The sequence below is a fragment of the Calliphora vicina genome, chromosome 1, assembly GCF_958450345.1.
Source record: "Calliphora vicina chromosome 1, idCalVici1.1, whole genome shotgun sequence".
Taxonomy (NCBI): domain Eukaryota; kingdom Metazoa; phylum Arthropoda; class Insecta; order Diptera; family Calliphoridae; genus Calliphora; species Calliphora vicina.
Genome location: NC_088780.1, coordinates 71,773,049 through 71,788,839, shown reverse-complemented (window position 1 = coordinate 71,788,839; position 15,791 = coordinate 71,773,049). Strand labels below are relative to the sequence as shown.

General features: G+C 32.4%; 1 protein-coding gene across 1 annotated transcript in view; it reads right to left on the bottom strand.

The window, feature by feature from the left end:
- Myo81F (Myosin 81F) overlaps positions 1 to 15,791 on the bottom strand; it is a 708,752-nt gene that overhangs the window by 395,102 nt on the left and 297,859 nt on the right. The window contains exon 6 of the mRNA XM_065514962.1: positions 11,262 to 12,243. Within this exon, the coding sequence (XP_065371034.1) occupies positions 11,262 to 12,243 (982 nt within the window). The remainder of the gene's footprint in view (positions 1 to 11,261; positions 12,244 to 15,791) is intronic.

The following is a 15,791-nucleotide window of genomic DNA, read 5'->3' as shown; positions in this document are numbered from 1 at the left end:
CTAGGTACTTTAGTATGTAAGCCCTTCTTGACCCTAATAAAAGATTTTAGACTCATTCATTAAAACGTACTACCTATATGATCTTAAAAAACTATTTATTGTCATTCTGAAGACATACGGAAATCAGTTTTTTAGAAACAGCGTTAAAGTTAAGACGTGTGTTATTTACATAAATACTTACAAAATTCAAAATGTCTACGACTTCTAAAAAGGCTAAGGTTGAAAATGAAATTTATTCGTCTTTTTGTTTTAATCCCTTTAACAAAATGAAGCACAGATCATCAGATATGCGAAATATTTCCGACGGCTTATTAAAAAAATTCCCTACGCTGTCAAAACGATTGAAAATTTGTGGAGAAGCTCGGAAAGTTGAACGAATTACCGAATTTGAATAGTAATGAGCCTTGTGTTGAAGTTATTCCAGATGAAGACAAAAGTAATTCCGAGAATGAAGACAGAACTGTTGATGATGATGGTTATTCTAACTTTTCAAATTCAACGAATGAGTGTCGAAACCAATACCATAAGGATGCAGTAGAAGTTCTTGAACAAATAAAAGAGAAATACAAAACGTCACAGAGTGAAGCTGAAAGAATTCAACTTCTCACGCTTGCTCCAAGAACATGGAGTTCTGCAAAAACAATGACTGAGTTTGGAACGTCTCAACGAAAAGCAAGAATTGCTAAACAATTGGTTGCTGAGCATTGGATTCTCACACTCCCAAACAAAAAGAAGGGAAAAACTTTGGAGTGCGATACTAAATCTCTAATAACTCAGTTTTATCAGCGAGATGATATGAGTCGCCTGATGCCAGGGATGAAAGACTGGATGTCTGTACGAATCGATGGCAAGAAAGTTCAAATGCAGAAGAGAATGGTTCTCTGTAACCTGAATGAATTATTCGCAACATTTCAATCTGAATACGAGGATGTCAAAATTGGATTCACAAAATTTACACAACTGAGGCCAAAACATTGCGTTTTGGCAGGAAGCAGCGGAACTCACACAGTATGTGTTTGTATTTACCATGAAAATGTTAAATTGATGTTGAAGGAAATCAACTTAAATTACTTAAAAGATGATTCATCAGAAGATTTACACCATTACCGCGATTGCCTTAAATTGACTATGTGCCCTAATGCTACAACTTCTTGCCACTTAGGTGAATGTTCGAATTGCCCGGAAACCACATCCATCAAAGAAAATTTAATCAACTCTTTTGATCGAGAATGTATTGAGGAGTTAAAATTTGAATCTTGGCTTCAGACTGAAAGATGCACACTGAAAACCATAATTTTAAATGTGGATGATTTTGTGGAAGAACTGTGTAGAGGATTGCTAAATTTGAGAACCCATGACTTTTTAGTCAAAGAGCAGTGGTCATTCTTCAAGGACTTGAAAACACATTTGAAGTCTGGTGAATTCATTATTTCATTTGATTTCGCAGAGAACTATAAATATGTTCTTCAGGATTCCATACAAGCATTCCACTTCAATAACGACCAAGCAACTATATTCACAGTAGTTATTTACTACATGAAAGAAGAAAACCTGGAACACAAAAGTATGGCAATCATATCCGACGATTTAAAACATGACACCGTTGCAGTTTATGAGTACCAGAAGATAATACTAAATTATCTAAAATCAAAATTTACAGTAGAAAAGGTATACTACGTTTCGGACGGAGCTCGTCAACATTTTAAAAACAAAAGTAGCTTCGCAAATCTTACAACTCATGAAAAAGATTTTGGAATGCCAGCTGAGTGGCATTTTCATCCTACTGCTCATGGTAAAGGAGCATGTGATGGTATTGGAGCAAACCTCAAAAGAAATGCAGCGAAGTATAGCCTCCAGTGCTCTCATTAAGATCGCATCTTAGATGCGACTGCTTTATTCCATTGGGCAAAGAATTATTGTAAAGAAACTAAAATAGTTTTTAGTAGCAAAGAGGATCATGAGGAAATATTGAAAACACTAAAGAGCAGATTCGATGCTGCGGTAACAATCGATGGCACTGCTCAATACCATGCTTTCATACCGCTTGTCGATGGAAGACTCAAATTAAAAAAGTTTTCTGCATCTACTCAATGCGATTTCTTTCCAAAGCCAAAAAAGAAGCCAGCAGCGAAATCAGTAGCTGAATCTAATAACGCCAAGAAAGGATTGACAAAAAAAGCAGCTAATAAAGGTGACAAATAAGGAGGATAAAAGTATGGATATTTGAAAATTTAAAAACTTCATAAATTAAGTGTAAAAATAGTTATTATATAAATTGATCTATTGTGATTAAGAATAAATTTTACTAAATTATTCATCTTTTTATTATTATTATTATATATTAAATTAATTATTATTACAAATAAATAACAAAATTAAATTATTCAACATTTCCATAGAAAAAAAGTGATTTTTATTCCTGAGGTTAACATATTATGGGTATTACAGTATCGAGGCTATGAAATTTTAGTTGGGTATGTTACATACCATCGGAAAGGCTAATGTGTCTAGTTTCTCTGCGTAAGTTTAATTTTTAAGGTTTACACACAAATATGAAAAAAATTAAAATAGTGCAAATTTAAAAACCTTTGTCTTGAGTTACAAAACATTTATTTTGATAGATATACCACTCGCATCCCACTAAGCGACCAAAAAGGTTTTAAAGGAAAAGACCTAAGCTTTCTTTTGAGAAAAAAAATTAATAAAAAAAGAGTCCATTTTGGAAAAAAAAAGTCAAAAAGGTTTTTGATTTTTCAAAAAAAAGTAAAAAATTGTATGTCTTGAGTTACAAAACATTTTTTTTATAGATATCCCACACGCATCCCACTAAGCGACAAAAAGGGTGTTAAAGGAAAACACATAAGCTTTCTTCTGAGCAAAAATTAAAAAATGGGTCCATTTTTTTAAAAAAGTCAACAAAGTTTTTGATTTTGCAAAAAAATTCAAAAATTTTAAATCTTGAGTTACTAAATATTTTTTTGATAGATATCCCACTCGCATCCCACTAAGCGACCATATAGGTCGCTTAGGAAAAGACCTAAGCTTTCTTAAAAAAAATAAAAAAAAAATAAAAAGGGCCCATTTTGAAAAAAAAGTCAAAAATATTTTTGATTTAAAAAAAAAAATAAAAAATATTTTATTAAATTTTTTTAATTTTTTTTTTCGAAAGATTGCATAAATAGCTATCTAAACTATTTGGGACACATTTTGCTAACAACAATAGGTAATAAGTTATATGGATAAAAAAAAACACCTGTTTGGCCAAAATGTAAAATTTTGACCTCCTGTAACTCAGAGAGTTCTTGACCGATCTTGTTGAAAAATGGTGTCCGAATTACTATCCAATAGAACTAACATTGGTGCAAATTTCATCGCGATCGGAAGACATCGATTTCAAAAGTTGGTTCACTTGACGTGAAATGCCCCATATATATATATAAAAATGAAATGGTCCATGTATGTAATGTCATCACGTGAGAACGGCTGGAGCGATTTGGATGATTTTTTGTTATTCGATTCTAAATTTTCAGGAGATGTTTTGTAAAGAAGAAAAATTCAAAACTTCCGGGCAAAACTCGGAAATTCTTTTTTTTTGTGAGTCCAGTCAACTGTAATAAAAAAGCTCCCTAAAGTATGCAGTACAAATTTATATATTTTATTTGGAAATAAATAAGAACAGACTGGTGTGCGTGGGTTGGAGAAACTTGAAAAACTAACATTAGTAAATGCTACCTGGCGAAGCCGGGGCGATCAACTAGTTTTAAATAGAATGCTAGAGTTTACGGAAAATAACCGTATTTTAAAAGATGAACTATTTGGATTTCGAAGAGAACATTCAACAAGTGAAGAGAATTGTAAATTTTATAAATTGTAATAAACTCCATCGTAAAAGTACAGGAATTGTGTTTTTAGACGTAGACGGTCTCGTTTACAAACTTAAAAAATTTTAATATTCAATTTATCTACAAAAAATTATTAACAGTTTTCTATCCGACAGAACGTTTGTTGTAGACATTGAAAATGACATGTCCTGCACAAAAAATATCAAGGCTGGCGTACCACAAGGCTCTGTCCTATCACCGTTGTTATACTCAATATATACCTCTGATTTGAAATTACTTAAAAAAACACTGCAGCGCTTTATGCAGATGATACAGCTATAATATCAAGCGGAAAACTTTCAAACGCAATTATCAAAAATATGAAAAAATCTATTATTCATGTTCAAAAGTACTTCACGAAATGGAAAATAAAAGTTAATGAAGAAAAAACACAAGCGATAATATTCCCATTCAATAAATCACCTAAAAGGGTTCCAACAATTCCATTGGAACATCTGTAAAATATCTCGGTATAATAACAGATACAAAATTAACATTTAAGGAGCATATTGTTCATGTAAGTAACAAAGCTGTAAGATGTGGAAAAGCTCTCTTCCTCCTTCTGAACCGATAATAAATGGAATTTTGTCGATTTTTTAAAAAATTTGAGACCAGTGGTGACACATTTGAGGGGTAATGCACTGGCCCCGATTATTCGTAACAATATATCTAATAGTTCCAGAGATACCGAATTATTTCCAAAAAACACTTTTCTAAACCACTGTGTGACGCTTCGAGATGTTTAAAACCTAAATGAGTAAAAACATTTTTACCTTTATATAATATATAATTATATAATAAATATTATTTAATACTAGCTGACCCGGTGCGCTTCGCCACCCCAATTAGAAGAAAGAAATAGTACTATTAAGTCTCCCGCTCACTCGTGTCCATATAATCTTTATTTCATGTTTCTAAATTCATTGGTGAAGAAATTACTAAAAGTACCATTCGAATAAAGAAATAGTACCAAAAAGTCTACCCCTAGAATCCTAACTCACTTAGGACCATATATGCTTAATTTCATGATTCTGAGTCCATTGTTATAGAAATTTCAAAAAAGTATAATTAGATTAAAGAAAAAGTGTTAAAAAGTCTCCCCCTAGAATCCTAACTCACTTAGGACGATATATGTTTTATTTCATGTTTCTAAGTCCATTGTTATAGAAATTTCAAAAAAGTACCATTAGATTAATGAAAAAGTATCATGAAGTATTCCCTTAAATTTTCACTCACTTAGGACCATATATACTTGTAGTTATCCCACTCATTTGGGTCCATATAAGCTTTATTTCATGTTTCTAGGTTCATTGGTGAAGAAATTACAAAAAGTACCATTAGATTAAAGAAAAAGTATCATGAAGTATCCCCTTGAATTTGCACTCACTTAGGACCATATATGCTTAATTTCATGTTTCGAAGTCCATTGTAATAGAAAATTCAAAAAGTACCATTAGAAGAATGAAAAAGTACCTATAGTTCAGTTCTCACATTTTGGTACCTAAATATAATCCCTTATTTCTAACACTAACTTCACTCAGATACATATCATCTAACTTTAATGTCGATAAGTGAAATAATTTAAAATATTAAAAAGGTACCATTAGGAGAAAAGTACCAATTTCCCTTTTCCTCCTTGAACACCCCTCAAGTTTGAAATTTAAAAATATTTCATTTTGGGAGTCGAGTGTTGCTCGTGATTGAAACTGGACGTGTTTTATTTTTACTCCAAGTTAATTCGTTATTTTAATGTATCTATCGGAAAATAAATATAAATATCACCTGTTTATTATTTACGCGAAAGGACGCTTTTATTTTAATAATATTATTAAATAAAAAGAAAATTCTTTATATTTTTTTTTAACCTTTTTTGTGCATTGACTATTAAATAAAGATCAAGAGTGTTAACGAAAGTAATTACAAATACTCTTAATGAGTCTCTTTAAAGAAAACAGTGAGCGAAGGCTAAGTGTAAACGGGAGAAATGCATACGTTAAGTTAATGTAGATCAGTGATGTTCACGCCATACAACAATTGTTTGAAAAATTTACACACATTTGTTATGCTCTTTTAAAAACTTTTGTTCATTCATCGCTGAGAATGCGAAGAAACCACATGTGACGGACTATCGCAATTTTTTCAGAAATTTATTAAGCATTGTTGTTGGTTGTTTTTGTTTGAAGCTTAGCAAACACACGCGTTTCAATTACAATTGAACACAATAAAATAAATACAAAATTTAAGAGAATTTCGCACTTACAATGTATATTTTTTCATTTGACAAAAATTCTAAAACTAAACTTTCTTCATTTTGTTATTATTTTAAGTGTTTGACATTATGTTTGCTGGGTAGCTCTCTCACCAATACATCTTCATCTTCATTTTTATTTTTGAACATCACTGATGTAGATGAAAAAAATATAAACAAAACAAACAGAAGAATAGATGACAACTTGTTTTTAACCGCCAAGCCTGTTAACCGTGCTCGTTCTTGTTCCCCCGCATTGTCAACAACTAATGATTGTCAAACAAAAGAAAACCCAACAGCTGTTAATCTGGAGTTACCAAAAAATACAAATACTTTATTTACGCCTGAAAGTACGCTAGCAATATCAGCTTTAGAAACGAAATCCACCATACCAACAACAATTAAAATTAACCCATTAAGCGGCGCTATACCCAAGATTAGTCAACCATTAAATAAAGATAATAAATCCCAAATACAGGTTGGAATGGACCGGTATGTTACAATATTAAAACGGGCACGAAGTCCCAAGTCTTCGAAAGCGGCACCCCTGGCTAAATTATATAAGGATAGTGAACCTGCTAGACTAAACAATGAAAATCGTTTTTCTATTCTGGAATGTGAAACAGATGAACCAGTAAATAAAATTACGTCTACAAAACCACCCCCTATTTACTTGAGATAAAATAATTCAAATCCACTGGTTCAGAGCCTGATCTCATTAATAGGAGAGAACTCTTTTTACGTTATCCCAATCAAGAAAGGCACGATTCATGAAACTAAAATACAGGTCAATAGTGAAAACGATTATAGAAAGGTTGTAACATATTTTGAAACTCAAAAGAAAAGTTTTTACACTTATCAGCTGAAAGGAAGCAAGGGTCTACAAGTTGTAATAAAGGGTATTGACTGTAATGTTGAACCCCTCGAAATAAAGCAAAGCTTAGAAGATAAAGGCTTTAAGACAAAAAATGTGATAAATATTAGAAATCGCGAAAAAAAACGTCAACCACTCTTCCGTGTTGAACTTGAACCCGGTGACATAAACCTGAATAAAAATGAAACGCATCCCATATATAACCTGAAGTACTTATTGCATCGTAAAATTACGGTAGATGAACCACACAAATTATTTGGCCCCGTCACAAAGCCAGAAACCAAAGATTTTCCCCGCTCAGCCATTAAATAACAACAATTTTAACTACCCCCCGTTGCAACAGACATATGACAACAAAGTAACATATGCAAATGTACTTAGAAACAACCAAACTCACACGCAAGTCCGTCAACTCCAAAACGAAAATGTGAACCCAGAGGTAAGAGAGCAAACGCCAATTTTCAATTTTACCCGACTAGAACCTACAATAGAAACTCTTGTGCAATTGGTAAATAACTTTACAAACTCAATGAGTAACATGATGCAAGAAATGCTTAAGATGCAATCAATGTTATTGCAGGCTGTGCTTAACAGACCATGAACTGCCTAAGAATATGTTTTTGGAATGCAACGGCATATGCCAACACAAAAACGAACTCGAATATTTTTTAAGAAACCAACAAATTGATGTAATGCTGGTTTCTGAAACTCATTTGACGTCCAGAAGTTCATTTCGAACAAATGGATATGTAATATATGATACAAAGATCCCAGAGTTAGAGCATGCGGAGGCTCGGCAATTTTAATAAAAACTCGAATCAAGCACTACTTAATGTGTGATCTTTGCGAAGATTATCTTCAAGCTACTACAATCTGTCTTGAAGATTTTAATCGAAACTTAGTGATTTCATCGATATACTCACCCCCTAGATTTTCAGTTACAGAAAGTCAATATAATAATTTTTTTAAATCACTAGGCCCCCGTTTCCTGGCTGCTGGCGATTATAATGCTAAACACACATTCTGGGGATCACGACTGATTACCCCTAAAGGTCGTGTTTTGTTCGATACAATTTCTAAAATGGATTTGAATGTGCTTTCGAGCGGCCAACCTACTTACTGGCCTACTGACCCACGAAAAATACCGGATGTTATAGATTTTAGCGTGATGAAAAATATCCCTAGAGAAATGATTCAAATTCAATCCTCGCTGGAACTATCTTCAGATCACTCACCCACAATTGTTACTTTATTGAGACCCCTAGAAATTGTATCCCCGATTGGTAATTTAGCGATGGCAGGCACAAGAATAAATTGGCTCAAATATAAAAACTACCTCAGTACACAATGCTCAGAAAACATACCGCTAAGAACACCAGAAAACATCGATCACTCTCTTATCAATTTCGATAAAACTCTCAAACTGGCTGCTCAACATGCTACCCAAACCCCCCGACAAATCAGATATAGTAGAATTAATTCTGCAGATGTCGAACGGGTCTTAAATGAAAAAAGAAGATTTCGCAGAGAGTGGCAATTGCACAGATCCCCCAACTAACATCGAAGCTTAAAGATTGTATAAAAAGACTTAAAAAGCTCTTGGAATTTCGAAAAATGGAATCATTGAATAAATATTTAGAAAGCCTGGACGCAACCCCGCAATCGGATTACTCATTATGGCGAGCAACAAAAAGTCTTAAAAGACCCTTTATATGTAAGTCCCCCTTGCGAAATTCAAGTGGTGGTTGGGCAAGAAATGATACTGAAAAAGGGAATCTGTTTGTTAATCATTTAAAAAAAGTATTTACACCGAACACATCAAACGAAGCAATTGAGTTGCCACCTGTTGCACCCCATTTTGGAGCAGCCGTATCCCTACGTTTGAGATTCGAGAGATCGAAAATGCTATTGTTGATTTAAATCCCAAGAAAGCGCCTGGTATGGACAAGATCAGCAACAAGACGCTTATGGAGCTACCCCGGATAGCAATAAAAATAATTCTTTTTATTTTTAATGCTATACGACTTGAAAATTATACTCCAGAATGGAAGGTTTCACTGGTTACCATGATACCCAAGCCGGGAAAAGATCACAAAAAAGTAGAATCAGCCTATTGTCTAATATATCAAAGCTATTTGAGAAGATACTTATGAACAAGTTGTACGCGATGTTACCTGAAAACAATTGTATTCCGAATCATTAATTTGGATTTAGAAGAAAATACAGTACTATCGAACAAACCCATAGACTTGTAAATATGGTGAGAAAAGCATTTGAAGAAAAGAAATACTGTTCCGCACTCTTCATCGACATCTCTCAAGCGTTTGATAAGGTATGGCATGCTGGATTAATATACAAACTGAGTCAAAATTTACCCGCAAACACACATAAGCTGTTGGAAAGCTATTTAACTGGTCGAACTTTTAAGGTTAAAGAGGGAAACTTTTTAAGTACTGCACAACCCATTGAAGCTGGAGTCCCCCAAGGCAGTATCCTGGGACCTTATTTATATTTGATATATTCGTCTGATATGCCAACTAACAATCGCACTCATACATCAACATTTGCTGATGATACTGCTATTCTAAGCATTCAAGAAAACCCTCAACAAGCGTCTCGTTACTTACAAAACCACATATTTGAATTAGAAAAATGGTTAAAACAATGGAAAATTAAAGTCAACGAGCAAAAATGTACCCATATAACATTTACATTGCGTAGAGAATCATGCTCCCCTATTCATATCAATAACCAAACAATAATTCAACAATCTGAAGTGAAATACCTCGGAATACATCTCGATCGTCGCCTTACATGGAAAAGTCATATAGATGCAAAGTTGACTCAAATGAAATTGAAATCAATTCAAATTAATTGGCTTATTGGCAGAAACTCTACGCTTAGTTTAGATTGTAAACTTCTACTTTATAACATGATCATAAAAGCGATATGGTGTTATGGCATACAGTTATGGGGCACGGCCTCAGCGTCAAATGTAGAAAAGATCCAAATACGCCAAAACAAGTTTCTAAGAATGATTACAGTTGCCCCCTGGTATATCAAAAACGGGAATATACACAAAGATCTAAACGTGCCCATTGTAAAAACTGAAATCTCGAAAAATGTCCAAAAATATTTTAAAAAAATTTGAAGTTCACCCAAACCCGCTGGCCCGCAACATATTAGATAACCGTGGCCACACTCGATTAAGAAGGAGGGACACAGCAGACCTAATCTAGATTTAACCAAAACAACCATGAATACAAAATTTTTTCGTCCGGCACTGGCTGGACTAATTAAATAATAATTATTAGACATAAGATTTGAACCACTTATTGTTAGTTCATTAAATAATGAAGATACAATAAATAAATTATGAAAAAAAAAAAAAATTTTGCAAAAGTTGTTTATGGTACAGACATGTCTCAATCGATTAAAATCTGTGTTAATGTTCGCAATAATAAATATGTTTTAAAAAAAGTACCAAACTGTTTACCCGGATTTGGCCTAAAATACACCATGGAACTCGATTAACAACCTGTTAGTTAATTTTTGTATGAATCCAGGAACCAATGTTAAAAAAATTATCAAAATCGGCTTAATAATTTGCAATAAAATGTATTTTCCCGATTTTATCCCCTTCTTGGTACCTTTTTTATCCCCACTGCGGTGGTAAAATATTATGAAAATAATTTTATGTATCGTGGTGGGAGCTCATAGTAAAATATTCGAATGTCAAATTATAGAAAAACATATTTTATGAAAAAGTACCAAAAATAAACACAATTTTTATCCCTTTAGGGTTCGAATTTCCAAAAAGTACCAAACTTATATTTTTATTTTTTGATAAGTAAAGAATACGATTTAAATTTTGTTTCTATGTTTATTGGTTTAAAAGATACATAGGATGCCAAAAAAGTACCAAAATACAGTTTTTATCCGTTTTCTCCCCTAAAAGGTTCGAATTTCGAAAAAGTACGAAACACCTGTCAGCTTATTTTTTAAATGGAGTAACATGCAATTTCAAGTTTTTTTGTATCTTTATTAGTTTTGAAGATATAAGATTACCGGATTTACTCGTTTTTAGCCTTTTTACACCCTAAACGTTCGAATTTCCAAAAATCCCTTCTTAGTGGTCAGTTTAAATTTCATGATTCTAGCTTCAGTCGTTTGGGCTGTGGGATGATGAATCAGTCAGTCAGTAACGTTACTCTTTTATATAAGTATATAGATTTAAAAGGACACGTTTTCTACAAACCTGAAACTCCAAGACCTGAATATGTTAAAATAGCTTGGAATATTTGCACCATTACAGTTTCCTCCTGATCTGCTATTTTACTTAGGCTTTGTAGTACTTGTTGTCTACTAAAAGCCCAATACGAGTGTGGAAATCCTTTGTATGTTTCTCCATGTTCTTGAACACTATTGCCTTGCTCAGCTCTTAATTTTTCTAGGCGATGTTTCGACAATCTTCGTAAAGTATTTCTAAAAAAGCCGCCTCCAGTTTCCTGCGGTTTCCTTAAGATGTCCATGTCGATTAATTGTCTTCTACAAACAACAACATTTTGGTACAGACGAGCACGATCCTCATTTGTTGTACCTTTACTTTTCTTTGGAATTTCAAAAGTATTCATAATCCAGTTAGAAAGTGGTGGATAGTACGATATAATTAGTGATCCGATTTCATTTTTCTGTAGAGTTTCAAATACAAAACATCTTTGTGATTCCAGTGGAATATTTGAGTCTTTGATATTTGGCTTATTTACTTGAACATATTGCCTATTCAATGTGAGAGTTATAAAGCTATCACTAGGGTCTAACATAATTGATTCTATGTCAATGTATTTAAACTGATATAATATAAATTTATCCTCAGGCTGTATAAACATAATCCCTTCGTAGTTAACTCCAAATATTATATTACTCCCGTGACTCCAATAACCTTTGTATATAACATTAAACATCGTTGTGCCATAAAGGGGGTATTGCATGACACAACTTAAATATAGTACTTTGGCAGTTAATTCATTCCTGGACGCTCCATATTGGCGATGTGCTTGCGCTAATATAGGAATCCAAAATTCTTGTTCTCTTGTTTTTGAAATTCGTTCTGGAAGGAAGTTATTGATATCAATATAATATTCCGGTTTTGGCTGGTTCGCCGGATCGCCCAAAGCCACTTGAGCTTGAAGGCCAGCAAGTTGAAGAGCCACTTTTTCACTAACTGGAAATTCGTCACACTGAAAAAAAAAACAATAATTTACTATTAAAGAAAATTTTCTGCATCATTTGTATGCTAAGTATTATGTATCTTTAAATTGATATTATGAACATTCAGTCTATACTTGGTCAGCTTATTATTGTTTTGGCGAATATCAAAAAACTCGGAATTAAGAAAAACAACAAAGAATTTCTACATATAGTTTTCTGAAAAAGTGCGAGAAAAATGTTGCCATTATTTTTTCCATTGATTTCAGTATATATTTTGAACAAAATTTAAAATTTGTATACATACTTATATCAATAATTTTTCGGCGGCATGAAATAAACCCCCACGAAATAATCCCCCAAAAATATTTCATATGAAATAATACCCCAAAAAATCATTATGAAATAAGTCCCCAATATAAATTTTGGGGGATAATTTCATTTTTTAATTTATAAAGAAAACGTAAATTAATCTGTAAATTATATTCCGATATATTAACAACTTGTATTTATCAAGTAAAGAATAAAAATTAATTTTGGAATTGAAACTGAGTTCAGAATGACTTGTTTTGGTTCAGAATGTCAAAAAATCGGTATACAATAGTACAAGTAAATAAGAGTACAGGAATAAAACTTGCAAGGCAAAAGTTAGGGCCATTATTACAACTTGCCGTTATAGTTAAAGGTAACTTTAAGCAATAGAAAAAGGTACACTTAAAGTTAACTTTAACTATAACGCCAAATTGTAATAATGGCCCTAAGTGTGCTAACAGCTGGTAACTGCTTACTTGCCAAGAATTATGTTGAACACAAACGCATAATACCCTCCCCACTATGGAGGTGTAGGGTATAAATAGAACAATATTTTTAACTTACTAACATACAACATAAGTTTCATAAATTTTACGGAATGAAGATCTTATTAAGCTCATTGCAGAAGTATCGCCTCAGTATATTCCTGCAAGTTCTTCGCATTCGTCCCTAATTATATTCAGAGCCTTTAACTCCTTATACAATTCGAAAAAGAACGAACAAGAACGAAAAAGAATTGTATAAGGAGTTAAAGGCTCTGAATATAATTAGGGACGAATGCGAAGAACTTGCAGGAATATACTGAGGCGATACTTCTGCAATGAGCTTAATAAGATCTTCATTCCGTAAAATTTATGAAACTTATGTTGTATGTTAGTAAGTTAAAAATATTGTTCTATTTATACCCTACACCTCCATAGTGGGGAGGGTATTATGCGTTTGTGTTCAACATAATTCTTGGCAAGTAAGCAGTTACCAGCTGTTAGCACACTTAGGGCCATTATTACAATTTGGCGTTATAGTTAAAGTTAACTTTAAGTGTACCTTTTTCTATTGCTTAAAGTTACCTTTAACTATAACGGCAAGTTGTAATAATGGCCCTAACTTTTGCCTTGCAAGTTTTATTCCTGTAAAAGAATTGTATAAGGAGTTAAAGGCTCTGAATATAATTAGGGACGAATGCGAAGAACTTGCAGGAATATACTGAGGCGATACTTCTGCAATGAGCTTAATAAGATCTTCATTCCGTAAAATTTATGAAACTTATGTTGTATGTTAGTAAGTTAAAAATATTGTTCTATTTATACCCTACACCTCCATAGTGGGGAGGGTATTATGCGTTTGTGCATATGTTTGTAACGCCCAAAAATATTAGTCTGCGCAGAGTACAGGTCGCAATTTTGAAGATATTTCGATCAAATTTGGTACATATTACTTTTTCGGCCCAAGGACCAAGCCTATTGAAACTGGCTGAAATCGGTCCATTATTTCACCTAGCCCCCATACAAATGTCCCCTCGAAATTGGACTTTATCGGTCATAAATGTTTAATTTATCTATGTATCTACACAAATTTCGCTCCAAATAAGTTTTATATATACAAAATTCATGTCACCAAATTTTGTTACGATCGGTCCATAATTAGTCATAGCTCCCATATAGATCCGCTTCCGAAAATCACTTTAACGTGCATAAATCGCTTAAAAATGTTGGTATACACACAAAATTCAACATAGTTAACTTTGATATAGACATAAATCACACGACCTAATTTGATGGTGATTGGTCCATAATTGGTCATAGCTCCCATATAAGGCCCACTTCCGAAAATCACTCAAAAATATAAATTATTCATATTTTAAAAGAAAAATATTTTTACTCATTTACTTGGTGTAGGGTATTATATGGTCGGGCTTGACCGACCATACTTTTTTAATTGTTTTCTCTAAATTTCTAATGGTATTTGAAATACTTTCCGAGAAAACAAATCAATTTATTTCCTCATATTTAAATAAATAAAAATTAAAAAGATTTTAATTTTAAAATTTGTATATTTAGTCTGATTTAACTTTTTTAATAAGAGCTATAAGGTTTAATTTAAAACCAGTTTAGTTGAAATATTGTTTTGTAAATTACTGATTTGTGAAAATATTGAATTGTAAATATATTTTGAATTAGTGTAATATTTTGTAACCAATCGCCACAGGCGAAAAATTACACAATTATTCGACCGCGGCGCTTGGTTACAAAACATTACACTAATTCAAAATATATTTACAATTCAATATTTTCACAAATCTTATTAAACCCGAATATATTGCAACTCTCCATGTTGTTGGATTACAGTTTTTATTTACAGTATTTTATTTTGTCAAAAGTAAATACAAACATTTGGGATATTCAAACGGTCTGCTATTAAGTTATATTGTCATAAGGTCCTAATATATTATGATAGTTAGCACAAATTGTTGTTGTGCTTCAAACAAAAAAGTGTTATTTTATGATAAAACAATCAAAATAGTTCAAAAAGTTTTATTATTTTAAAACTTTTTTGTTTGAAAAACAACAAAAATGTGTTTAAACTATAGGATATTATGACAATATGACCCAACAGCAGACCGTTTGAAACCCCCAATTGTTTTTGATCACCTTCACTGTGTTTAGGGACTTATTTCATTTTAAAAATTGGTGTTCTATTTCATATGAAATAAGTCCCCAATAATGGGGTGTTATTTCATTTCTGTTTGGGGCATTATTTCATTTCGTTGAGGTCTTACTTCATTTAAAAAATTGGGGTTTTATTGCATATGAAATAAGGCCCCAAATTTTGGAGGGTTATTTCATTTTATTTTTGCGGTGTTATTTCGTGGGGGGTTATTTCATGCCGCCAATTTTTCAAGTTTTATCTTATAAATAATATTTTTGAAATTTTAACAGTTTTTCCAAGTTTTTATGCATTTTTTTAAATAATTGTACACAGTCTGTTTACTATTAACATATATTTGAATGGTAGTATTAGTCCAAAGCAAATAATTGCCTGTTTTTGCACTCGTAATCGAAATAAATGTAAAAACTCGTTCTTTATCGAGCACAATCATTATAATTTTCAATATATTTTATTCGATATCGAATAAGAGAATCCAAAAAAAAAAATCTAGTTCAGTTCTAGTTCAGTTCGGACGTGTTTATTTTTACTCCGAGTTAACTCGTTATTTTAATGTACACAGAAAAAATTATGACTAAAATATTTTCAAACAAATGCATGTTTG